At 44.5% G+C, this 27,403-nt stretch overlaps 2 protein-coding genes across 4 annotated transcripts in view; one reads left to right on the forward strand and one right to left on the reverse strand.

The window, feature by feature from the left end:
* Positions 1-949: 949 nt before the first annotated feature.
* On the reverse strand, positions 950-5,915 carry SYS1 (SYS1 golgi trafficking protein). Of its 2 annotated transcripts, none has more exons than XM_072140396.1 (3): positions 5,721-5,915; positions 3,017-3,065; positions 950-1,608 (listed from the first exon to the last, which is right to left on the reverse strand). In XM_072140396.1, exon 3 carries the CDS (start codon positions 1,566-1,568, stop codon positions 1,092-1,094), a length of 477 nt encoding a protein of 158 aa, XP_071996497.1. In that variant the 5' UTR covers positions 1,569-1,608; positions 3,017-3,065; positions 5,721-5,915; the 3' UTR covers positions 950-1,091. The 2 variants fall into 2 exon arrangements, with proteins under 2 accessions (XP_071996497.1, XP_071996499.1); XM_072140398.1 differs by lacking the exon at positions 5,721-5,915 and adding an exon at positions 5,661-5,685.
* Positions 5,916-5,980: 65 nt separating this feature from the next.
* Positions 5,981-27,403, forward strand: part of AFTPH (aftiphilin) — a 42,030-nt gene continuing 20,607 nt past the window's right edge. The window contains exons 1-4 of one of the 2 annotated variants that reach the window (XM_072140394.1): positions 5,981-6,306; positions 16,186-17,906; positions 22,065-22,213; positions 24,655-24,790. In XM_072140394.1, the coding sequence (XP_071996495.1) occupies positions 16,221-17,906; positions 22,065-22,213; positions 24,655-24,790 (1,971 nt within the window). In that variant the 5' untranslated portion in view covers positions 5,981-6,306; positions 16,186-16,220. The remainder of the gene's footprint in view (positions 6,307-16,185; positions 17,907-22,064; positions 22,214-24,654; positions 24,791-27,403) is intronic. The other variant, XM_072140395.1, reaches the window with a different exon arrangement.

The raw sequence follows: 27,403 nt of genomic DNA on the forward strand, positions 1-27,403 counted from the left end.
AAACGTTGTACAACCCTTTTAAAGTTTCTCGGGAAAACTGAACCGAAATCAGGACCACTATAAACGGTTTAACATATCTGCAATGTGCTGGTGATGCAAATGTTTATTCATTCACAGATCTGCAGCAGGACTGGGCCCATGTGCATGCAAATTATAGGCTTCCTTATCTAAATGCAGGTACTGAATTACCAGGTATCAAATGATTTCAGAGGTTCATGAGCAGCCAGAGCCCCTGAACATACTGACAGATTTCTTCCTATTGTGCCCATGGAGAAAAGCTATGAAGGGAGAACTGCCCCCAAAGCATGGGATAAGATGTGATGTGTTATCATCATCAAATCCTAAACATAGTGTAAGGCATACAAAATCCATAAAACCTTCAATGTATTGTGAATGCCTACTGTATATGAAAACGAGGAGAAGGGAAAGCAATGGGTCCAAGTTAAACCCATCTCCTCCTTTTCGTCTATGTCCTATCCCCACCATATGGACCTATGTCTTTTGTGAACTGTCAGTGGTTATGTCTAAACTACAATTGACAAAACTCTGCTTATTTGTGGTGCATCATTTTAAAGATAGCAGATTTCCTCCTTAGTCTTGTTGGCTTAGCCATTGCTGATGGGTGATATTTCGATTATCTCTGGTATCAGAGCATATAGACGGACCATAAGGTATATCAACAACGCCCTCATATAGTGTATTATCTATATGATATGCTTATTCTCGGCATCACCATTACACTACACATGTAGAGATGGGCCCCATCAAGATGGGAAAGATCAAGATGCTAAAATCTTCTTTCAACTCCAAGAATGGAAATGAAAATATCTGCGAGGAAGCCGGGGTGGAAGAAGCTGTAACAAAGCACTGAGACAACCAAAGCCTTAAGTGTGCAATGCAAACGCTGAATAGTTAGAGACGTACTCGGACTCGCTCACAGCTTGTATACTCCGTTATCTCAGTTTTTCCGTAGCTTTAATTCTAGAAGTAGTTTTCACCAAACTCCAGAAACCATTAGCAGATCTAACAGTGTGGAGGATAAATACTGAAGAATAAGAAACATCTGAGAGGTATGCTGGGTTAAAATCAGTCTACACATTAGACTTGGGGGCAGAGTTAAGGGGGATCTCGTTGAGTTCAGTCCGCAGACAGAGATACTCGCCAGTCACTGCCATGAGGCCAATGCATACAAACATCAGCAGCCACCACGTGATTGTGCTAGGGAGGTGAGCGTTGTATATCCAACATCCCATCATGTGAAAAAGATGGACAGTCACAGTGAAATCCAGGCACTGCTTTCCCCTGCGGATAAAGTAGAGGAGTCCCAAAGCACAGGTTAAAGAGTTTAAGATGAAAGCCATCATAGTGATCCTCCCGTGTACAGAAGAAAATCCCAAAAGTTCAAAATTGAAGAGCTGGTCGAGAGAAGGGCTGTAGTGAATCAACACGTCCAATAATGCAATCCAGAGGCCCAGGCAGCCATAGTAGATGAACTGCATCAACGCTATCTGCGAAATGATGAGGACTGGATCCCACACGTAGCTCCGGAACTGGCCGGCCATTTTCATGGTACGGTCTATGGGCTCCCGGACACTCAGGAAATTACAGCTGAGGAGAACAGAAAAGAAAAAGTTAATGCAATATATTAAAAGGGTTATCCAATAAACACAGTGGGGCAGATGTATTATCGTTATTGTTGCGGATCATTTATAAATGTGTTTGCGCCAGAAAGAACAGATGTTTCCCACTATCCCGACTCCTCCAGGGTTTTTTGGCACAAGTTGGCGTGGCTTAACTTTTCCACATTATCCGTCACATTTATGTGTATTTTGTCAGCATTTTTTGGCGCAAATTTTGGCACACAATAGACCAGGATGGTCAGAGTCCAAAATTAAGGCGCAGTCCATGTAAGATTTTGGCGCACATTTCATTGATGTGCGCCACGTTAATACATCGGGCTGTGCTTTCCGGAGACATATCTCCGATGCCGACAGTCATGCTTGCGTCAGAATTAGTAAATCCCCCCAGTGTCTTGCATCCCCTCAAAACTATGAGTTATGGGTAGTATTGCAGCTCAGCACCAGTGATGTTGTGGCTGCAATACCAGAAACAACCTGTGGGCAGAAGTGGGGCTAGTAAAACTAAGACCAGGTGACCCATTTCATATCACAAAGCAAATGGATAGAAGACATACATTGAAAAAATAGGGTAACATAGAAGGGCTGTGTAGGACAACATCCTTATCAAAGTCCACAGTGTACATGTACTAGTTGTAACTTGTATTAAGACGGTGTAAACGAAGACCAGATGCATTAATCATTAAAATAATTTGGCAAAACTTTATTCTCCTTAAAAGGGCTTGTCCAAAGTATATGTTATCCCCCATATAAAGGATAGTGGATAACAAGTCAATCACAGATTGTATGACTGTTGGGACCAGCAGTGAACATGAGATTGGGACCCCCTTTCTCAGTGATGGGTGGAGCAGCAGGACATGCATGCATTCTGCCGTCCATTCACTGTTTCATGCCACCATTCAGCTGATCATGGGAGTCTCAGTTGTCAGAACCTTGCTGATCAACCAACTTATCCCCAATATTGTGATATTATTGATAAGAGATAGCTTAAATACATGAAACACATGAAACAAACACTTTAAAGAGGACCTGTCAGGTCCCTAAACCAACTACAGGTCCTAATGCACCTGTGGATTTGGGTACCAAAGCGACTTGTATGAGGGCTGTATGTGTAGGAAAAATGTAAAAAACAAGAATAAAACTTTACTGACAGACCTGTTTATTGTTCCAAATTGCCATGACGTGTTCCCTTTAAGTTATGTCAAAGTTTTGCACCATTTTCTAGGACAAATACAATTACATGCAATGTCTATTACATCTACACCGTTCTCTCTCTGAGACCATGCAGCCCTGTCTAGTAGGGTGCAAAAAGCCTCCCCAAAAAATGTAAATAAATAAATTTTAAAAAAAGCGCCTAAATCGAGGGATTGATTACTCACCTGGCATGAAGCTTTTCTTGTTACAGAAACTGGAAGATATGCGACAGGCCTGAAAACAAAACAAATGGTTAAGGAAATATAGTTCCTTGAATTTTAAGGGGTTTTCCCAAGAACAAGTACATTCAGCGACATTCAAAGTGACACGGACGTTCTCCTTCAGGCTCCTCTGGTGGCGTCAACATGGATTTTTTAGTGATTGATATATATTAAAAGGGATTTTAACTATCAAACTGTTACTTTCCAATACACTTTCACATTTGTACTTAAATTTCTGATCTTTATAAGATCTCTTTTTGCCGTCAGTAAATATTGAGATTCTTGTTTATTCCATTATTAGACTGAAGCAGACAGAGACCCGGGCTTCCTGCTTCAGTGTATCCTCCCTAGATGATCCTCTATACAGAGTTTATGCTGTGTGTAGCTCAATCTCTGGATTGTTGCGGTAATTACAGATAAAGTGCAACTGTCTCAGTGACTCTACAGAGATAAGGTATACAAGAAAGACTTGCACCTGTTCTGTGTGATCCATGATTCTTGGTTTTGGCTCAAAATAACTGAAGACCTAATGGAGATGTGAACTGGCCTTGAAGATCACAGATCTGAACTAAGAATGTCTGTTCAATCTAAGACTTAGATAGGAGCTGCAGTATAAAGTATGGTGGACAGCACAGCAGCAGTGACCAGATTAGACCTTCATTACCAACTCTTCTTACTCCATACAAGAAAGACACAATTTTGAGCCAAATTTACAGTAAAAACCTAACTGGGGGGCAGAAACGCACATAAAATGCACAGCAGCCGCAACTCTCTAGCCCAAGAGGATTCTGTGAGACCCACGATACTTGGTTTTGGCTCAAAATAACTGGAGACCTAATGGAGATGTGAACTGGCCCTGAAAATCACTGATCTAAGCATGTCTGTTCAGTCCATTGATTCTAGGCTGGGTCTCATAAATCCCATACGTACATGGAACAATTTTGACAAACTCGCTAGGCTTTAGTTTGGCTCTTTAGTTTACAAAGAATTTGGATGCAACTGAACAAAAAAAAATATAATACAAAATATGGTTTTCAGTCTCTGACAGCAAGCACAAATCTGTAAATGAGTTTAAGAACCATTGAAGACTTTATAATTGTTAGGGTCCATCAGCAAGATCTCCCCTAAAGATTCCAAAAAATGAAGAGGTACTGTGCTCATTCAGTACTATATTTCTCGGGATTAGTGGTGGCCGCAGAGATCAGACCCCCTTTTATCATAAAGTGAATGGATATCCATCATCACTTTAACAAGCAGCATTCAGACAACTGTTTAACTACATCTTCCATAGTGGCCTGGGATGACGACCGCTAACAGCAGCATCATAGGGATCTATTAAAGGGATTGGGGACACTAAACCACCCACAGGTCCTTATGGGCCTTTGTACTCATTCATTGACTGAATCCCTGACGAATGACATAACAAGAAGGATGATTTCTAAAAGGTTTTCAGTGTCTTGAAATGCAAGCAGTTAGTAAAATAGAGCGGGTGATAGTAAACTTTGTAATATACTTCATTAAGTAAAACAGCTTCTCTGCACCTCGTCTATGCTTCTTTCTCCTGCAGTGAGCAGTGTAACTGAACAGTCTGTCCAGGTCAGACAGATAAGGAGGTTTGATGTTCCAGCTCTGTACGCAGATTAGACTATCCAGGGAATGTTTGTGAAAGGTGAAGCCATTAGACCTTTTATCAGGTTCCTTTATCTCTCAGCTGTTAGTTGATACGGGAGAGAAAGCAGATTTTACAATTTCATTAAATAAGGAAGAAAGGCAGAGGAAAAAGGAGGACACTTTAATAAAGTATATTAAAGTTTATTATTATCATCTGCTCTATTCATTCATATAATGTTGTCAGAAACTTAGCTATGAGGACTGGTGCCTCTGCTATGCCCTACACCACTTACTATAAAACCCAATCCTGAGAGGGGAACATCTAACAAACTACATGTAATCTGCAGGTAATCAGGTTATGACTACACACTTCGGAATCCAGGATCATGTAGTTAGGAGACATAGGGGCAAGTCACAATATACCCCCATGTCCTAGACATCATCTGACACGTCTCAGTGACAGGCAGAATCTTTACAGAGTTTTTACTATTTATAGTTATTCCAATTCACAAACTTAGAGAAAAGTGTCTGATCGCAGGCGGTGCGACCACTAGCACCAGCCATCACCAAATCCACATAGAACACTGGGGCAGTGTGCACCTCCTCTCCTATAGATTACAGAACAATGTCCTCCACTATCCCCACCAGACCCATACAAGACAACAGAGCAGTGATCACACAGGATACTCAAAGGCACCTCTCAGGGGGTCCTGGAAGTGGATCCTTTACCCCCAGAGTGTAGCTCCATGTCCTGACATCCAGAGGGACTTGTCCCAATACAGACTAGGAGACTTAGAGAGGAGCTGCAGTATAAAGTATGGTGGACAGCACAGCAGCAGTGACCAGATTAGACCTTCATCATTCAATCTTCTTACTCCATACAAGAAAGACACAATTTTGAGCCAAATTTACAGTAAAAACCTAACTGGAGAGCAGAACCGCACATAAAACGCACTGCAGCCGCAACTCTCTAGCCTTAGACGTCATATTCACCCACCACTTATACACAGGGTATATTGTGGAGTAAGATAAGGCGCCATAACCGGACGCTTCTCACCACATTGTGTCCACTAAACAACGCAGCTCCTCTGTCACCAGCTCCGGCCCTCTCCGTCTTCAGCCATGACACCGGCCGCACTAATGCGTCACTTCCGCCCTAGCCGCCAGCACCAGCTTCGTGTCGGAAATGACGTCACTCCTTGTACACATTACACACTTCCGGCGATTACTCAACCTGTTCGCCAGCGAGACAAAAAAAAAAAAATAGTCACGTGATAAGAATTCACTACAACACATTTACCGGAAGTTGATGTCGTGCGGACGCAGGAAGTGACGTAATGCTGGCAAATGAGTCTGACAGCTAGGACGGTTCCGCCCTTAGCGCTCGGCTTCTTCCGCTTTCGACCTGCTTCTCCGCCTGAACGCGGTGTATGACGGGAAGGCGGATCCGGGAGCTGCTGCTACTGGAGGAGGAGGTGGAGGCTGTTGTTGCCGCTTCCTGGGTTCGGGGTTACCTGGAGGACTGACGGCTGCGGCCGGTGTGTGACGTCTCTGCTGTGACTAGACAAGTGTCAGGGCTGTACCGGCCGGGGAGCGACATGAACGGCACGTCCGAGCTGTGCGGCCCGGGAGAAGGGGGCAAGGTGAGAGCAGCTGTTTACATAGGAGACGCCTGACAGGACGTGACAACTTCCTCCGGGGCCACCGTGTACCTGGCCACAGCTGAGGCTCCGGCACTGTGTGTTCTCCATAACATTTCCAGGACACTAACCACTTACCTGGTACTATTCTGAGGCTTCTGATTAAAGGGTTAATTTAAAGGGATTGTCCAGAAATAGACACATCAGTGCTTTCTGTCATAAACAGCTCCACACTTATCCACAGGTTGTATTTGGTACTGCTGCTTTGCCATGTACACTTCAAAGGACTCCCAACCAACATTACGGTCTTAGTCTTAAAGGGGTTGTCTGGAGGTTTAAATCATCTCTTCTTCTATCCACACGTAGCGCCATGCCTGACCATGGGTAATGTGTGGCATTGCCACTAAGCTTATTCCTCTCTTCAGATTTCACAGCCTGAACATTGTTAGCGGGGATGATCTCCGAGCATCAGTGATATGAAACAGGGATTCCCTTCTTCCTGATAATTATAAATTGATGATCTTGTAATGCAGGGAAGAAGGGACTCCTTGCATCACTACAATTCATTGAGTCCTCTCATCTGGACTGTTGGCGGATCCTGTCAGTTATTGAGCATCATAGTGAGCGCGCTCCTCCCAGGAAGGCAGCAATTCTCCTTGTGGAGATGAAAATTGAACACACTGAGGGTATTTGATGATCCCCTGGTGCTATTGAAAGGCTTTCTAGTAGGTCACTGTAGTGGTAAAAAGATTGTTCATGTTATGGCTGCTCCTAGAACAGCGCCTCTACTCTGCATGGGTCATGTCTGGTATTGTAAGTTTCAATGAATATATAGGTTTGAGCTGCGATACTACACGACCACGGATGCTCATGGTAAGAGAGTCGGCTGAATCTGTTGGTTTCTTTTGGACAAGTCAGTTTTCTGAAGAATTTAGCCTCCACAAGAGGGGTCTCCCTTCACTCACGGGACATTGGTAGGTCCTTAGGGTGCTATTAGATTAGCGGTCTCCGCTCACACTTTCCCATTAATTCCAGTGATACCCCTGGGTGTGCCCATATTTTCATGTCCTGATGCAGCCTGGGCATCAGTGTGAGGTTCTTGCCTACCTGTGGCACCTGGTGGGTTAGTGGTTTTTGATAGACCCTCCGAATCCTGGTGCCATTTGATGAGCATTATCATGTGCTGCTTTGTGCGGCTCTACTAATCCTATGTGCATGTTGCTTTGTCATCTGTATACGTGAATGTCTCTAATATTTTGCTGATTTTGTGCTGTAATTTTGTTATTATCCATCAGTGATTGGTAGGGTAGGGCAGGGGGGTATCCAACAACCGGTGCATTGTCCTGCAAATATACAGGTGATCCTTATTACTTTCTCCTGTAGCAATGGCCGCCCGATGTAGGGGTGTACTTGTACCTTGCACACTTCTGCTCTGTGCGGGTTCCCCCTTTATGCTCCCATGTCATTCTCATAGACTACCCATTTAGTTACGCCAGTGTTCAACAACCTGGTAGCAGAGTTATAACTCCCAGCATGCCCTCATGGCTTGTCAGCTGTAGCAGTGCCCCAGTTCTGAGCAGGTGCTGACTATGTTATGCTATCAGGCACTTCTGGGAGTTGTAGTTTTTTTGCTCACAGGGATGACACAGCTGGTTAGTTCTGGGGTAAGCGGGTAAATAAGACAACAAATGTCAGAGCTGCTTTTTATTGAATATTTTTTTTTTACTTTCTATAATATAATCTTTCTGCTTGTTACATACCTCCATGCCGTAGTCGTGTGTTCGGTGCCGTATATCAGAGAACTGCATTACTTTACTCACTTGGGGGTATCTGGTTTGCGCAGTGCAGAGGGGTGAGAAATAGAGGCTTGTATCTGTGAGTCATAGCTACTATACAAAGTACTTTTAGCAGTCTCCTAGAATCTAAGGGAGTTCTGCGACTAGCCTGAAGAAGAGGAAGGTGTTATTGGAGTCCAGTTGTGTAGAAGCTGTTTGGTACTGACTGATGCTGATCCATCCCATACCTCCCAACTTATAGAGGAAGTAAACAGGAAGTAATTTGCATAGTGCACAGAGCATTGCAGCTGATCTACACACTATATATATTAGTGTTTGAGATACCTGAGCAATTTCAGCTATACCCATATACCGTGAATCTATCTGTAGGATGTATAGATAACCTTGTAAAATAAGCCTCAGGATCATAAGTAACCACAGAGCAGGGGCACAGGGTCTCTATAATGTGTATCTCCTGCGCATATTGATGAGGATACATTGTTTCTTTCTGTCTTTAGTGCATTGCAATGTCCTCTTGCTGCGTTATGTGTCTGTACAGTCCGGTGTCTCCCTCCACGCTGTGTGTCTCGGGGAGGGAGGGAGAGGTGTGACTAGCAGGTGGCACCTGATCCTTCCTTCTAAAATATTCACCAGACTGGTAATTTTCCAGAGCGAGGCCCGGAGAAAGCAAACGCGAGAACTTGATGGGTTGCATTCCATGCGCCTGCAGGCTTCTGTCCATAGGCTGTATGAGTATACATTGCCTATGGGATCTACAGATGTTGGGCTGCAGCATAGGGATTATTTATAGGATGTGGATCCCCATTCAACTCTCTATATGACTGTTAAATTACTAGCAGCCGCCTCATATAGGAGACGAAATGTCCTTTATAGAATTCTTGCTTTTATGTGAAATCTCACCCTTTTACCTATAAAAAAAAAATCTCCTCCAAACTCATGTGAAAATGATCATCTTTTCCTAAGATGAGTCAAGTTTAGATACTGCAGGGGGAGGGTAATTTCAAACGCCCCGCTGACCTATCTTCAGCTCTATAGTTCTACAACTTAGAAACCTGATTCTGGTGTCATATTTAAGATAGATCTGTCATCTTCCGGATCGCATCAGGGTTGTGATTCTGTCATCTACAGTCAGTTATGTGAATTGAAAATAAAAATCCATATCCCACTTTTTTAATTCCCTGTTTTTTGGTTCAGTAGAGCACAGTTCTGCAAGCCTTATTACCAAAAGTAGTTTAAAGGGAGCCTGTCACCAGCCTCACGGCTCTTAAACCCCACAAACGCCCTACCCCACGTGTATCGCCAGTGACCGGTGTACAGCTCAGACCTAATAATAATTCCTTTATATAGCAGACACAGATTATGCAGCGCTGCACAGAACTCACCATATCAGTCCCTGTTCCCAATGGGGCTCACAATCTAATCACCCTACCAGTATGTTGTGGAGTGTGGGAGGAAACCGGAAGACCCGGAGGAAACCCGTACAAACCTTTTGCAAAGAAAATTGTAGAGTGGAACACCACTGTGTATGGAATAAATGCCGGAGTGCTGCCTCACTTTCCACTGTTGTGAAGTATCTTTGCAAACCTTTTGCAGATGTTGACCTGGATGGGATTTGAACCCAGGTCCCCAGCGCTTCCAATCCTATTCAGATGAATTGGGTGGAGTTGCAATACCAAGCACAACCTCTCAACTACATATGGCGTTGTGGTGCATTTTAAAAGACGAAATTCTCTTCTTTACAATGTCACCAGAAGCATGGATTTATCTGCAATAGAGTGCAAGATAAGGGTACCAGAAATCACGTTCTCCCTCTAAAAGTCACTCCTCTTATGCAAAGAGCGTCTCTGCTCAATTGATTTGCATATGAGATGTTTGGTGGAGATGATTTTTTTTTATAGGGTAACGTTTCACATGAAAGAGGAAATTCTAGAAAGGACATTTCATACTCTGCCTGAGGGGCTGGTAGTTTATTTGCTTGGGTTTGCTTTAGTAGTGCCTGGGGTGTTGGATTATACCCCCACTATTGCTACACATACTGCGCTGTGTGCGCCTACTTACAGCATTGTCCACCCCTTTAATTGCCCTACGGGATGGACGAGCTTTCTCTGTTATATATGAGGGATTCTTCCTAAGAACGGAGGAGGCAGATGAGGATGTGGAGGCATAGAAATGCATCAGACTATTGATTTTCTACTTGAAGATTGTAATAAGGAAAACAAAGTCGCAAATCCCGTGTTTCGCCGCCGCTGCCCTTTATTCCTGCTATTTGGCAGGTCTCAGAGATAGACTGTATAAACAGGGCAGTCATTGAATCGGCCTTGTAGCTGCACATGTAGCACCTGGCCCCATCCCCCATGTCACCTGCACCATGTTATTCCCTTATGAACTGGATGATGAGAGTTCTCTCATATTAACTCTTTAGGGGAGATTTTAGAAATTTCTATGGACCCGATGGTGGAGATGTCTCCTGTGAGAGCCGGGAGACTAATAAAAAATGCAGAGTATATTGTGTTACTGTCCTGTAACCGTGCACCTAGACGCCGCCTGTGACGTGATGGAAAGTCCTGCGTCCTGACATGAGGGTGTATAGAAGATGCAGGAGTTGTATATACCCTAATATCAGCCCCTAGTGGAGGGGGAAAGTGGATTCTGGAAAAGCTCATAAGACCAGGCAAGCAAATGGTAACACGGGAAAGAAAAAAAAGTTTAACCTGTTCCTAGTCCGGCATCGCGACAGTCGACCATTCTTAGGCCAGACGAGCAACCTGATGCCTCAAATAGCCGTCCAGAAGTGATGTCATAGGGGCCCACTTTATTTTTGTGCCATGACCCTGTGAATCACTGAAATTCTCATTTAAAGGAAATCTACCAGTAATCTCAAGCCGGGATAAACCAGGGACTCTGAGGGTGCGGTCACATGGGGCACTTGCGTTTTGTTTGCAAGCGCAACACAAGAAACTGGGGCCGAGCCTGGACCCAATCGCATGCTTACTGATCGAAATGTTCCCATGAAAATGCATATGCAACTGGACTGAGGCCAGTCCTCAGCGCATTGCGTTGCGAAGCAAGCGCGTTCTGTGTCCATATCCTTACTCATAGATGCAGGCACCGTGACTGTGGTAATCTTCTTATATTTGTTATCCATGAGCGTGAAGGGCCCTGGAGGCAGTTATCAGAGCCTCTCCATGCTGCAGATTCACAGGTTTTTACACGGTCTCACTCTTCTCCCTGCTTCCTTGGTACTTCTCCCTCTGCTTGATCTCACTGCAGTGGAGGAAATTTTACAGTGGTAGTGGGGAAGTGCTCAGTGTAACAGCCTGTGAAGCTGCAGCACAGATGAGGCAATAGTAATGTCCCCAGAGCCCTTCTGGCTCATTACCATAATTTTAAAAGTTGATTTTAGAAAGAAGGTGGCCACAGATAACAAGTATAAGTAGATGACCACAGTCCCGGTGCCTGGATCTATGAATAAGTGTCTCTGGTTTATCATGATGAATTCTGATGGTAGAATTTTAAATTTTTTTTATGAATTAATAGTTTTTTTAAGCTCATAGAAATGGCCTTTGGGTACATTCACACGACCTTAGGGTGCGTCCACGTGTTCTTTTTTTCATATGCAGTTTTTAAAGCCAAAAGCAGGTGTGGATCATAATTATTGAGAATTTTTCACTTAGATGCTGCTCCTCCTCTTTTTTTCACTCCACTCCTGGTTTGGACATCAAAAACCATCAGAAAAACTGGACATGTGAACGCACCCTTAATGGGGACTGATATGTGGCCGCACCATTTGTGGCCGCATATTGGTCTTTATTGATGTCTATAGTGCCCGGTCACTGTGCGGTGAGCACGCGTGGTCTCCCTGCACTGTGACTGGGACCGTTTTACGGCGCCGGCCCTGCGCCCTCTATCCAGAGTGGAGGAATGGGGTGAGTAGCGCTGACGTGTGCCCGGCCTGAGGCGCTAGTTCGTGTGAATGTACCATTAAATGACCATTAAAGACTCTTCACCTCTCATCAGATGTTTTATTAAATATTATTCACCATAAAATATATATATACAGGAGGAATAACCGAGCAGCGATTCCGGGTTATGAGAAAAGATGCTCCAGTATGGCGTTGCCTTGGGAGTCAAAGTTTGATGTTAAAGTAAATGTCTGGAGCAGTGACCGATCCTCATCAATTAATGTAGAATTAGCAATTTGTATATCATTAATAGACCTGTGTTCATTCTATGTTCATTAATGATAAAGCGGGTACGTAGCAGCATAAACCTTACACGGAGTGTATTAAGGAAGGGGTCGGGGCAGGCAGGGGGCTTCCTGTAGCTACTTCTTTCGGCACTCTGAAGATCTGTGTCTGTCTTGCCGCACTACTGGTGATAATCTATGGGGGATACGTGTGAGCCGCCTCTGACTGCTCTGAAGCCTCCGCACTTTCTTGCCCTGGATATAATGGGAAATCCATGATATAGCAGACAGGCCAGAGCGTCATGTAACCGCGCCGAGCGCCTCCTCTGCCATTTCTTCTCCGCTCTTTATAAATGTCGGGAGGTTTCTCTATATTTTCATCACTCGGGCATTGAGCCCGTCACTAAGTGTCAGCAACAAAACCCTACAGGTCAAGGGTGAGGAGACGTTGTGTAACCGGTTATTTATTTTTCCGTCACACCTCAAGAGACTGGAGGAGATGGGGTGGGGAGGGGGTTAGTTTCCCTGTCTATTTTTGATTTTCAGTTACCTTTTGTTCAGAGTACAACACCTTGCAGTCTACATTTCACAGTTGTCCCACAAAATAATAATAATAATAATCTTTATATAGCGCCATCAAATTTTGCAGCACTTTACAAATAAGCCCCCATATTCCTGGTCAATCTGCCCTCCCTCCTCAATATCCCAAGCCATTGGTTTATTTCTCCCTAGTTACCCTAGGCCATCTGTCCCCCTTCTTTCACCTTCGAAACCCCTGGCCATCAGTTGTCCCTCCTTCCCTCAATACCCCTGGCCATCGGTTGCCCCCTTTCTTTCGCCCTTGATATCTCTGGTCTTCGGTTGCCCCTCTTTCCCAATATGTCTGCCAGTCAGTTGCCTTCCTCTCAATGCTCCGGTATGCTGGGTATCATTATACTCAGGTGTCTGAGGTGTCTGGAAGCAGCTTACCCTGATAGTTTGGATGGATATCTGACAACCACAGTGACTGCCAGCTTGTCAGATGGTGTTAAACTACGGGCATTGGTTTATTAAAATGCAAACATTTTGTGGACCCTTGACTCGTGTGTTCTTCCTGTGTATTCTCGCTCTCACTTTCTGACGTGTTACATTGGGTGTTACTGCGATTACCGGATATCTAGACAATAAGTTTGTCCGCCTTTCACACTGATCCTATAGAATTCCCCTTTGGACTTGGTGCGGGCTCCTCTTGGTGATATAGTAGAGCTGTGCAGTCCCAGGGCTGTTCAGCAGGTAAATAATCTTTTTACCAATCCCCTTTGCCCAGTGCGGGGCCTGTGCTCTATATTGAGGTCAGTTTTGTCGGTGGTGGCTCTTTGTAATGTCTGTAGCACAGCAGTGGTGTGGGAGTCTGGGGTGCTGGATAGTACAAGTCTTTTGTTCCCGTGGAGCGTTTTTCTAGCTGTGAAGTCTGGATCCAAAAACATTCGGTCCCCTGCACAGAGATGTGTCGGCATCTTTAGATTTCGGGACAGATCTGAGCAGCTTTTCTTTGTGCAAAACTTCCAGATGAATACTGGATGGCATTTCTATAGTCCACCTCTGACTATTGGAAATGTACTGCCATTATCCACATGTAAATTCTTTTTGGTCCACCTATACCTTAAAAGGGTTGCCCGAGGCCTTCCTTTTGCCCCGTCTATTTAGTATATGTTGCATCCAGCAGGACGCTCTGGAGGAAATAATTCAGCATACAACACTATACCATTCTGCTTATTGCTTGAAAGTGCAGCAGAGGCTATAGGGGACGGATGCTACAATATGGAATCTATCCCTGTCCTCCGCTGAACATACTCTCACAGCGGTGGTCTGGGTGTCTTGGCTTTGTCTCCACATTGATATAACTGTCTTTATAAATGACTTGGGAGACACCCAAAACATCTGGCAGCAATTTGTGTGCATTCCTCCTGGAGCAGCGGAGCCGAACTGGAAGACTTGGACCCCTGTATGAGTATACAGTGGGATATACTGTAGCCTTCAGTTGTAAAGACGCATGAGGAATAACCTTAACCCGTTCCCGCACGACGTACAGAAGCAGAGCCAGTGCAATCGCTGTGAGAACTCAGCTGTGTATGACATCCGGGCTCTCGCAGTAACTGCTGGTGACCACAGTGTTTATAGGGCAGTGCTGAGTGCTCACCTAGACTATCGGGTGAGTACTGGGACAAAATATAACGGTAGGATAAAGTTTACGAATGCCCCCATCCTATGGAGAACTCACATACAACGTAAAGTGAAAATTGCCACAAAAACACTACATATGAGGCATGGCTGAGCCCGTAATAACCCGCACTATGAAATAAAATTGTTGCTGAACTGTCACGGTGAACGCCAGGAAAAAAAAGAATAAACCTATTATTTTAATGGTATGGAGAACGGCCAACAAAAAAAGGCCAAAAACCCTGAACTAGAATTAATGATTTTCGTAAAGGGAACCTGTCAGCATATGATTCACAAATACAACTAGTGGCAGGTTCCCATAATCAACTTTATCATTTTATCTGGTATCCAGGGAGGTCTGTAGCAAGTCAGATTAAGCGTGTCCTTCTCGGGCTGAATCCAAAAACTCCTCCCAATCCCATCTCAGCATTTAGTATGTGACCAGGCTGACATCATCCTAGGTCCTTTAGCCTCCTAACATTGGCAAAACTGTACTCCATGCATATATTTGATCACATGCCTGCGTGGACTTCTACTCCTTTTAGCTAACAGAAGGGTTTTTAGCCTGTAAAACGTGATGATGCATATATGATCTGAATGGCGCTCCATTAATTCTATGCCCATATGGGGTATCCAACATTGTGGCGCTTTTCCTCATTTAGTCCTTTGTGAATGTTTAATTTTTGGCTAAAATGAATGTATTTGTCTAAATAAATTACAGTTTATAGCACCTCCTGTGAAACGCGTAAACCAGACTTCTTTAAAGTTGTTTTTTCGTACGTTGAGGGGTGTAGTTTCTATAATGGGGTAATTTGTGGGGTCTTACTATTATTTAAGCCTCTCAAAGTCATTTGGGTGCTATGGCTATTGGGTCAAGTTATTTGGCTGCTACTATCTGCCTGAAAAGCAGAGAATTTAAAACTTTGAAATGGATATTTTTTTAAAAAAAAATTTTTGCCGAATTTCAGTTTTTTACATAACTTAACACAAAAGTACAATGTGTGACGAGGCAACGGTCTCAAAATTCCCTGGAAATGTTAAGGTGTTTAAAGGTATAAAAAAAAAAAATTGGGCTTGGTCCTAAAGCCCTAAAATTGCCTTGTCATGAAGGGGTTTAAACACAATCTGAACCCAGTGTAATGGACTGTGATGAGGACGTCAGGTCAACAGCATGTGAACTCGGCAGCCATTCTCAGTTACATGTTGCTGACATCATCGATATCCATGTAATGGGATGAAGCTCAGTCTCTGTATACACAAGTATAGCATGTATGTAGATAAAGCCTGCATCACGGAGCACAGGGGGGACTTTAGTAGAAGCCGATACTTTCCAAGATATCGGTGTCAAAAATATAACCTGATGTGAACAATTTGCTATACAATAGGTAAAAGCAGAATATCTGCCATAAAATTGACATGTAACGCAACAACGCAAGTCTAAGTAGGATCAAAATTATTCATAGACATTTCAAGTAGGTGACAAATTATCACTTTCTTTCACTTTCGACATTACTGAGTGCCCTATTTATATGAATTGGGGAGAAATTTTTGCTGCAGATCATCCAAATGTATCAACAGCTTCTGCAAATTTGGTGATAATATTGGTTACTGAATTGGCCATAAGTGATGTCTTCATCGTTGTTTGCTTACTTTGCGTTGCACATACAGTTACAATATAACCTTCTTTTTGTTTTATTTTAGGTGTAAATTTTCTCTTCTGACCAACGCTTCACACCATGGAACCTGAAATCATCCGAATGTATTCTTCATCCCCACCTCCTCTCGATAGTGTTGCCGATGACGACGACGATGACGGGTTTGGAGAATTCGGTGGATTTTCTGACGTCAACAGCTCTGGAATTGGTTTTGCCGACTTTGACTCGGTCGGTTATCCCAAGACTAGAGAGGACTTTATACCATCCAAACACTTTTTACCGATACACGATTACACGGATAATGTAAATAACTTCTCTAGCCTTACCTCCATCACAGCCAATGAGAACATCTCCGAGATTGGGATTACTAAGAAGGGACCTTGTTCTGTGTTCGAGACTGATATCAACCACGAAGCCACCCAATTAAATGTTTCTGCACTCGATAATAAAGGGAGCTCAGGGGAGAACGCAAAATATTTAAACTCAGAGACCCACCTTACTCGTGTCGACAATGTCATGGGTAGAAGCCAGGAACAAATTGTGAGTACATGTAACGGTGAGAAAATACACAGTCTGGAAAATCTGACCAATGGGTTTGCGGTGGTAGATGGCGACAACCCTCAGGGATTACAAGATCTGAATAGTTTGGGACATTCAAAAGGGTTTAAGTCAATAAGTTCTCACAGTACAGATTTAAGTATAGACTTTTCACCACCGAGCCCCGGAGAGGACTTTGCCGACTTTGCTGCATTTTCATGCAAGGATCCAGTAGACTCAGACGAGGCCCAGTTAGACCAACCCAAAGGTTCACATGAAGGACAGACTGAAAGTATTGAGTGTAGCACTGAATCTAGTAGATTTGAGCACAGCGCCATCTTGACTGCTGCGGATGAACTACAGGATCCCTTCCCTGAAGAAGAACCTGATACATTAGCACTCGATAGTTTTCCTCCCCAGGAAACAACATCTACCACGCTAGATTCTGATAGTATGCAATCACTGGACGTCAGAAATGCAACACAACTTACACAAAGTGAAAAAGAGGAAGAACAGACTAGTAATACAATAAGTTCTGCTTCTCACGAGTCACTGGAAACTTCAAAAGATGGCCAAAAGGTAGAACTTGATTGTGAAGTCAAAAGCCCTCAGACGTTGGCTTCTCGCGAGGAGCCAGAATTGGAGGCTTTTGGAGATTTTGATGCTGCTGTTCCTGTGACTGGTCAGGTCACATTGGATAAAGAACCTGTTCATGAACCTTTAGAACTTCCTCCCAGTGTAACGGAGGTCAGTGATGATGACTTTGGTAGCTTTGAGGATACAAAGGTAGATTTCCAGGAGGGACCCGATGGACAGTCCGAAAAGTTGTCTCCGGAAGAAGACATACCTTCTGAGCAGTTGGCGTCTGAGGAACCGGTTGAGTTTAGTGACTTTGGAGGCTTTGTGTCCTTGCCGAAAAATGAGGATCTGAATGCTAAACAAGACTCTGATGACTTTGCAGAGTTTAATACGGTGGACAGTATTGAGCGAGCTACAGACTGGAACGCCTTTGATGAAGATCAGGGAGGAAGTTCTTCTTCTTGGGCTGCTTTTGGAGATGATGAGGTGGCGGTTCCATCTTCTGCCGAGTCTGATGATTGGCAATCATTTAGGACAGATGTTCCCTCTAGCATTGATGACCGAGGTGTAAACACAGAAAGCATCGACCTCCCAGCAGTTCTTGAACCTGCAACGACGCTGGTTAGTGAAGATCCAACTATTGCCTTTCAGGTAATAATTACAGGTTTGCATTTCTATTTTATATCCTTAAAGGAAACCTCCCACTTAGAATGGCAGGGGTAAGCTGTAAGTACCAAGCACCAGCTCAGGGTGAGCTGGTGCCGGTACTTACTTTCGTTAGTGTTATAGACCGCGGTATTGCGGTTTTAACACTTTTTAAACTCTAGACCAGAACAGGCTTAGGCGCTGCGTGCGCACGATCGTGTGCGCGCCTACATAGGAAATAGTCGTAGCCTCTCCTGCTCTAAAGTTTAAAAAGTGTTAAAACCAAGATACCGCGGTTTATAACACTAACGAAAGTAAGTACCAGCACCAGCTCACCCTGAGCTGGTGCTCGGTACTTACAGCTTACCCCTGCCATTCTAAATGGTAGGTTTCCTTTAACAGTCCACACGTCAGAAATATTAATTATAATGGTTTATTTCACCATAGACACACGGTGGGAGAATTATCTGAAGTGTCTGAGGTAAAACTGTTCAAGTTGATCATGAAAAGCAATCAGAGATCTGGTTTAATTTTATAAACCGCTGTGAGAAAATGAAAGCTGAGCTCTGATTGGTTGCCATGAGTTCTACTCTGACACTTCTGATAAATCAACCCCAAGGTTCTTTATTGGACTCCTATTAATCTGGAAAAAAGTTGACTGAAAATTCCCTGAAGTGCCCCATACGAAAGAGCATTGGTATACATGTTCAACCGACCCTCATGAGACTTTAGGGATGGCCACCCTGTAAGTCATCTAGGAAGTCACCTGGAATCGAAGAACGCATGCTCTACACGTGCCCTTTTGCTAAATTTGTTATGGAGACCTTCTGTGGACTTTTTGCACCATCTTCCTCATTGCTGGCATTCTCTTTCACACATGGTCAATCTTTTGAAAGCTTGTTCTCAAAGAATTCCCAGAAAGATGTTTCCTCCATTATCTGGTGTATTTTAAGGTAGTTCAGTCTTAGTCAATACTGCCAGTAGTGGGAGGATTGTTAAACAACCAAAAAAAAAATTAATCCAAGGCTGCAGCTCTGCAAGTTTTCTATGGGGGAGGGTTCTTCATCCTGAAGAGCTTTTTACTCTGTACACTAAGCCGCTCCACTTCCCTAAATAGCACTTGCAGAGCTGCAACCTTGAATTAAATGCTTATTTCCTCACAGCCCTGGGGGTTCTGTCTGCAGGGTGAAATCTGTGGACAGACTCCCTTTAGACTCTGATAACCACTTGGACGTTGCATTCAGCTACTAGAATGGATTAATGCTCTCCAGAACTTCATATAGGACAGCTTCTTTAAATGAAAAGCTTCACATGTTTTTTTTTTTTTTTTCATGACATGTGAGACTTTTACTTGATAGTTTTATTAATTGCATATTTTTTTCTTTATAAAATTTGCTAATAATTAACAACAAAAGTGAAAAAATTGGCTTTTTTTGTCATTTTTCCGTTTTAAAGGGAAGCTACCACCACTAATCTACCTATAAAGGTAGAACGGGTGGTAGGTGGATGTATGGGACGTGAGGATAGCCCATTTTAGGGCTAGTCCTCACATCCCCGCTATTTTAAAATCTTTATTGCCCTAATATATGTAAATTTTGTAAAGCGGCTACTGGGGCGTGGAGTAGCTGGAGCTGAGGCTACACGTTGCTACTCCATGCCCCAGTAGCCTCTTTGTTCCCCCTACCCTGACATCTTCGGTGCTTAGTTCCTCGTAGAAGCGCGCCCTCGTCCAAAAAGCCGGAGTTCTCGCATGCGTTCTGCGCATGGAACACCGGCTTCTCAGGCGAGGGTGCGCAGCTACGAGGAACTAAGCACCGAAGATGTCAGGGTAGGAGGAACAAAGCGGCTACTGGGGCGTGGAGTATCCGCAATATGTAGCCCCATGTCCAGCTACTCCACGCCCCAGTAGCCACTTTATAAAATTTACATATTGGGGCAATAAAGATTTTAAAAAGTTAGCGGGGACATGAGGATTAGCCCAAAAAAGGGCTATCCTCACGTCCCATACAACCACCTACCACCCGTTCTACCTTTATAGGTAGAATCGTGGTGGTAGGTTCCCTTTTAAAGTTTTTACCTTTCCCAGGTACAGGTGCTGAGGGTGCGTGTACTTCTGCAAAGTGAAAGTCTCCAGCAGATTCTTCTGCCTTGAGCTGACAGGTGCAGAGGGGGGGGGGGCGCATTTCAAACGCCTATATCTCCTGAACCCTGCCACCTAGAAACACAATTCTTATGTTATATTAAACAGGAGAGTCTCCCCTTTAATTAATGATTAACAGAACCGGAGAAATTCTTCTGTTTAATATGACACCGGCTTTCTGTCTCTAGGTGCCAGGGTTCAGGAGATGGAGCCAGTGAAGTTGGTCACTGTCATAGGGCGTTTATAAATGTCATTTCTGCACGGGGAATGTGACAATAGGATGTATATAGCCATATGGGGTTAAAGGGAACCTGTCACCAGGTTTTACCCTACTAAACTGTCCTTTCTAGAATTCCCTCTTGTATGTGAAATCTCAATCGTTTACCTATATAAAATATTCACCAAACTCGGGCAAATATGACTCTTCTGACCTAATTTTCACATGATACGAGTCAAGTTTAGTGGTTACAGCGGTATTGTTACTACTGTAGTACCTAAAACATGTGTTGTGTGTCATATTAAAGATAAGAATCTCCTCTTTTATATCCCATCCGCGAGCTACAAAACTGGACTTTCAGGCAGTTAAAATAGGCAGGGATTGGATCATTATTTTCAGTTTGCATTTCCAGCTGTTTTTTGCTACGTATCTCATAGTTCTGTAGTTCACAGAAACAAAAGCCTGGTGTGAACGTAAACATGAGATCCTTATCTTTAAAATGACACCAGCAGCATGTTTCTAGGTGCTATAAAAGAGGCTTCTGAAGCAACACTACCCCTGCAAGCAATATACTCATCTTGTGTGAAAATGTGGTAGGAAGTGTCATATTTGCCTGACTTTGGCGAGAGATTTTTTTGTAGGTTAAAGAATGAGATTTCACATAAGAGGGAATTCTAGAAAGGATATTTTATACCTTATCTGAGGGGCTGGTGGTTTAGTTGGGCAAAACCCGGTGACTGGTTCTCTTTGAGTTATCGGCTTCCCACAGGATAGGGGGTTACCAAGCTGATCGGTGGGTGTCTGATTTGTGAGACCCCCACCAATTCCTAGAACAGATCCCCCAGCAATGTGGAGAATGGGGCTCCTGGATTCGCTCAGTGGTGAAGCGGCTGGTCCAGTTATTGTCCTGCCTCTCCATTCAATAATACGGGAGTGTGTGAAATTGCGGAGCACAGAACACGTCCAGCACAAACTATTTCTGACACTCTCATAGTATTGAATGGAGCAGCAGGACACCTGCTCCACCCATGACATAGACGGGGACCCCCATTCTCCAGACTGCTAGGGGTCCCAGCAATCAGACTCTCTGCTATACTGAGGATATCCTATCCAAATCCTTTAAGCAGAAATGTGAGGTTATCAGGAGGCTAATGACGCTTTCTGCTAGTTTTCTAGGTCAGATGTTAGATTTGCTGAATATTCTCCCCAGTGAACAAGATCTTTTAGATGGAGTATTGTGAATTCAATTAGAGCGCATCCTCCTTCCCCGTAGACGGGTGGTTTATATCCAGTGGTCGTAACGTGCTGAGAGCTGGTGATGCTATGCTATGGATCCATTGTGAATTATTAATCAACACCCTATTTAGTATGCGAGCCAGTATCCCCATATAGACCTGGATACACCCAGAGCATCAGACGGCTTCAAATGGGCCCGACTGCTGGATTCTACCCCTCTAGTACGTTAAATTCGTATTATAGGGCTTGTCCCACTAAGAATGCATTCATTACATGGGATCTGGTGGCTGGGACCCCCAGAGATCACAACATTGGGGACATGGTGCAATCACTTTTGTGATACTATACATTAGTATGAATTGGTGCAGGTTCCTATTCTCATGTTGCCCAACCCAGCGATCATACACTTATCATATCCCATGGATTTGTGGTCTTTGTCTATAGTTAAATACAAAAAAAATTTTAAAAATCGGAGCAAATTGTAGAAAAAAATTGTAATCTTTTGATGCACAAGTGTAAATGATCATTCTCTGTGATTCAATATGAGTTTTTCTCTCTCTCCCCCTCCTAGAATCCATTACTGAGTCGTCTAGAGCGGGTTATCCAGGCCTGTTTCTCTCCACCTCCTGTTGCTGAAATAGATGAGAAGATTTCGCCTCTGGATCTTTTGCTATGCACTGAGCAGCAGAAGGAAACCTCAAAGTCCACATCCATTTCCAGGTACGGACAGGTGCCGGTATAAGGACACATCGCCCAGCTCCTAGACTTGTGTATATATCACCACCACGGTATGGTGTCCTGTCACAAGTGTAAATGACAGAACATGACATCAGAGGTTTTGACGTGTAAGAATCCAGAAGCTGAGACCCGAGCTCCGATGACTGCTTCTCCACTTCGGTCTCGCCCATCATATTAAAGATAACGGATTAAGGGTGCCGCCACACGTTCAGTTTTTCAGATGCAGTTTTTGAACCCAAAAGCGGGTGTGAATCGTAAATGGTGAGGACTTGGGGTGATGCCACACTTGGCCTTTTTGGTCTGTTTTGAAGCATGCGTTTTCAGTCTGTTTACCATGCGTTTGGCTGCTTACAACCTGTTTATCTATTAAGATAATTGGGAAAAACTGTAAAAAACGGATGCATTTTTAAACCGCATGAAAACGCATGCTTAAAAACTGGCCAAAAAGGCCACGTGTGGCATCACCCTTGTCATTAAAAAGTGCTGCTCCTTCTCTTTTTTTTTTTTTCTGGTTTGGGCATAATAAACTGCATCTGAAAAACTGAACGTGTGGACGCACCCTCAAGCTCTTGTATCATGAATACAAGTCCTCACCAAACATGTCCAGAATGTATACAGCTCTACTAGTCACCAAAGGACAAAGGAAAGTGAAAGGGGTTGTCCACTTTTAGCAAATAAACTATATAGTTTGTGTATTCAGAAATTATAGAATTTTCCAATATAAATCCTGGATCAATTACTCGTGGTTTTCTAGATCTCTGCTTGCTGTCAATCTATAGAAAGCTTTATTGTTTACTTCCTGTGGATAAAAAGCGGTCCCTGGTCATGTGATACTACACAGGTGCACGGCTCGTTATATCACAGTAATCAGAGCTGTGTGTTGTAACGAGTCTTGCACCTGTGTGACATCACATGACCATGGACAGATTATTATCCACAGGAAGTAAACAGAAGCTTTCTATAGAATGACAGCAAGTAGAGATCTAGAAAACCATGAGTAATTGATCCAGGAAGTATATTGGAAAATTATACAACTTTTTATTACACAAATCATATCAGTTACTTACTAAAAGTGGACAACATTTACAATGGGAAAAAGAGGTTTCTGTATTTGGCCAACTCATTCAGCACACCCCAGTAACCCAGCTATGTATAACTATTCTCTATTCTGGGTTTTGGAGTGTAAGTACTGGGGAAGTTGGGATCTCTCGACTTTTTCCTCTCTAACTGATATTTTTCCTGCGATTTGGTGACTATTATGATGTATATATTCATCACATGAAGGGTGTGCACCTATATTCGTGTGTAAACCTATATTTCTTTCATATTATATTTTGCTTATTTTACAGAGCTGCACGCCAATATTAGGCCCCTTGCACACAAACATATGAGGGCTGTGGCTACTGCCGCACAATTTTCGGCCACATCACTCCACCAATAGATGTCTATGGGTACTACGACCAAGCCGGGCAGCTGTGCCGCAGAATATAGGACATGCCCTATACTTGGATGTTTTTAACAGCTTGGGATCTAAAAAGATGAGATTCTTATCTTTAGCATGACACCAGCATGTTTCTAGGTCCTATAGAACCAAACATAGGGGCCAATGATGCAACATTAATAAATAACTAGGGGTCGGGTTGTTGCAGGCTTTTTAAAAATAATAAACTTGTACTCCCCAACTCCAGCGCTGCTGATATCCCGGGTCACATTCCGTCTGATCCGTTCCCCGGTTTGTTTACCGGGGCACAGAAGCCGCGCACAGGGAGCTACCGACCGGCCACTCCCATCCATCCATCCATCCCTCTCTCTTAGCATTGTAGGGTGCTGGGAGATGGTGTCAGATGGGAGCTTCTGGCCGGCCGGAAGCTCCCTATGCGCCCCTGTAAACAAACAGGGGCACGAATCACATGGACCGCGGTGCAGGACATCAACAGTGCCAGAGGAGGTAATTAGAAGTTTATTATTTTTAAATAGCCCGGCCCTTATATATATTTATTTTTTATTATCCCGGATAACCCCTTTAATGCAGTATAATCTGGTGAGTCGAGTTTCTGGCACATGGAGGGTAAAGCCTCTGCATACACAGTTGTTGAAAAACATCCAAATCCACTTTCACTGGGTCCAGCCACTGATCTAATGTGGAAGGGGCTGCTCAACTCTCACTGTATGGCAGATGTAGGGGGGATCAGGTATATTGGAGAGCCTCTGCCAAATCTTTTTGTTATCATAGATAAACTGCAGCAACATAAGCCTGGTAGCAGTTCTACTATCCAAACATGTGACAAGCATGAAGTTTGGATGCCACATCTGAACCCGCAAGTGCTCCTCACGCTTCAGGCCGCCTAAGGCGCATCAGATGTGTGTTATTCCTGCTGTGTATTCAGCAGAGTCAAGTGAGCTAACACCTTAATTTTCCACAGATTACCCACAGAAGTGCTGGACATATGGCCCGAGCTGCAGGATATCCACGATGCCTACGGACTCAAGTACCAGTGGGGAGGTTCTCACAGCAACAAAAAGCTCCTGCGCTCCCTGGGAATCGACACGAGGAACATAGTAAGTAACTTGTTCTGTCTGTGCCATTGTCTGCTTCTGCCAGTCGGATAAAGGCTCCGTAGGGAAGGAGCAAAGACGCTCCAGTGATCCCGCTGACTAGCGCTTCTTTGCCAGGCGTCATGTGCTTAGACACAGGGTTTTGGGTCAGAAATGCTTAACCCTCATTTCGGAGCGTCCGGCAAACCTGGTGTCCTGCCCGTCCTTTGTTTGGCTATTACACATCTTACTGCGCCACAACTGAATAATCCGTAGAATGGATCAGTGAGGTTTTCCAGTAAACGCAATGGATAAAAGGCTCTTCTGGTGTCATAAAACAAAACTTATTCACTGTAAATATTACACATTGCTTCAAAAATTTTCTATAGGTTTAAAATATCTGCTTAGTAATTTTCTTAGCTTAAGGCTATATTCAAGCGGCCGTATGGGGGACGTATATGCGTCCCTCACAAACGGACATGGGCACACAGCGCCATTTGGGAGAATTAAGGTGCCGCACGTGTGCGGCTCTGTACCATCCCGTATCTGGAAGAAAGATTGGACATGTCCTACCTTTCCCCGTAATTCGTTGCCATGCTCCATACATCGGCTCCCTGGGCGTCAATGTGTGCCCGCCGTACCGTATCACACAACCTTGTGTGAATGTAGCCTAAAGGATATCTACCACATGGATGCAGTATTGTACACAGAGCCCACTTACTCGCTGGTGTCTGTCCCTTAAAAAAAAAAATCAGCTTTTTAAATTATGCAAATGGCCCTCAGGGGCTCCTGTCTATGTCACAGAAGCCCATTGTGACTGCATTGTCTGCCTAGGATGCGAGCCTCTGGACCACATTACTGCCCGCCTCATCCCTCCTCTCCCCAGCCATAGGTAACGGAGCCAGGAATGTAGACTGGAGCCCCTGAGGCTCACCCGCATAACTTTAACCCCTTCCTGCACATTGATGTAATTGTACGTCATAAGGTGCAGTTAGTTACCATACTATGACGTACAGTTACATCATGGTGTTTTTCCTTGCTGAGAAGCTGAGCCTGGACAATCACTGCGGGATCCCGGCAGTATGTGACACCTAGGCTGGACACGGCTAGGGTGGCTAATGGTCAAGATCCCGGCCATTTAACCTTATAGATGCCGCAGTCCTGGTCAACGTGACACCCTATAGGGCAGTACTGGGTACTCACTTTGACTATCGGCAGCCTGTGTGACGGGCCAAGGGGTGCCAATCATTTCTATAGCGACCATGGGGTCATTGAAAGATTCCACGTCTGCCTTCAGTAGATGCCTGTGTTTCTTTTTCTTTTTTTTTTTTTTTCTTAATGGCGTTTACCATAAAAAAAAATAAAGAGATAAACTAGCAAAATCAGGGGATGCATAAAAAGCCGACATTTGGGAAATGTTAATTATAGAGTTATTTGGGTGCTTTGACTACCGTATTTACTTGAGTATAAGCCGAGTTTTTCAGCACAAAAAAATGTGCTGAAAAACACAAACTCGGCTTCTACTCGAGTCAAACAAAAAACAACACCAAAAAAAAAATCAAAACTCACCTTTCTGGCGGCCCCCTCGGGTCTTCTGTGTGATCCGGCAGTCAGCGGTCCGTGCGATGTCACAGGCACTGACATCAGCCGCTGCAATACTATTGTGTGTGATGTCAGCGGCTGCGGATCACACAGAAGACCCCATGGGCCGCCGGAAAGGCGAGTTTTGATTATTTTTTTTCTTTTACATCAACGGGGCGGGGGTCCGGCTCGGTAATGGGGCACATGGGCTGGCAGGCTATATACCGGGGCACATGGGCTGGCAGGCTGTATACCGGGGCACATGGGCTGGCAGGCTATATACTGGGGCACATGGGCTGGCAGGCTATATACTGGGGCACAGGGGCTGGCAGGCTGTATACTGGGGCACAGGGGCTGACAGGCTGTATACTGGGGCACAGGGGCTGACAGGCTGTATACTGGGGCACATGGGCTGGCAGGCTATATACCGGGGCACATGGGCTGGCAGGCTGTATACCGGGGCACATGGGCTGGCAGGCTATATACTGGGGCACATGGGCTGGCAGGCTATATACTGGGGCACAGGGGCTGGCAGGCTGTATACCGGGGCACAGTGGCTGGCAGGCTGTATACCGGGGCACAGGGGCTGGCAGGCTGTATACCGGGGCACAGGGGCTGGCAGGCTGTATTTTCCGGGGCACAGGGGCTGGCAGGCTGTATTTCCCGGGGCACAGGGGCTGGCAGGCTGTATTTCCCGGGGCACAGGGGCTGGCAGGCTGTATTTCCCGGGGCACAGGGGCTGGCAGGCTGTATTTCCCGGGGCACAGGGGCTGGCAGGCTGTATTTCCCGGGGCACAGGGGCTGGCAGGCTGTATTTCCCGGGGCACAGGGGCTGGCAGGCTGTATTTCCCGGGGCACAGGGGCTGGCAGGCTATGTACTGGGGGGCAGGGGCTGTGACCAATGCATTTCCCACCCTCGGCTTATACTCAAGTCAATAGGTTTTACCAGGTTTTTGTGGTAAAATTAGGGGTCTCGGCTTATACTCGGGCCGGCTTATACTCGAGTATATACGGTATCTTCCTGAAATGAAGAGAATTTAGAACTTTGAAAATGGA

This window comes from Engystomops pustulosus, chromosome 3 (genome assembly GCF_040894005.1).
Source record: "Engystomops pustulosus chromosome 3, aEngPut4.maternal, whole genome shotgun sequence".
NCBI classification, from domain to species: domain Eukaryota; kingdom Metazoa; phylum Chordata; class Amphibia; order Anura; family Leptodactylidae; genus Engystomops; species Engystomops pustulosus.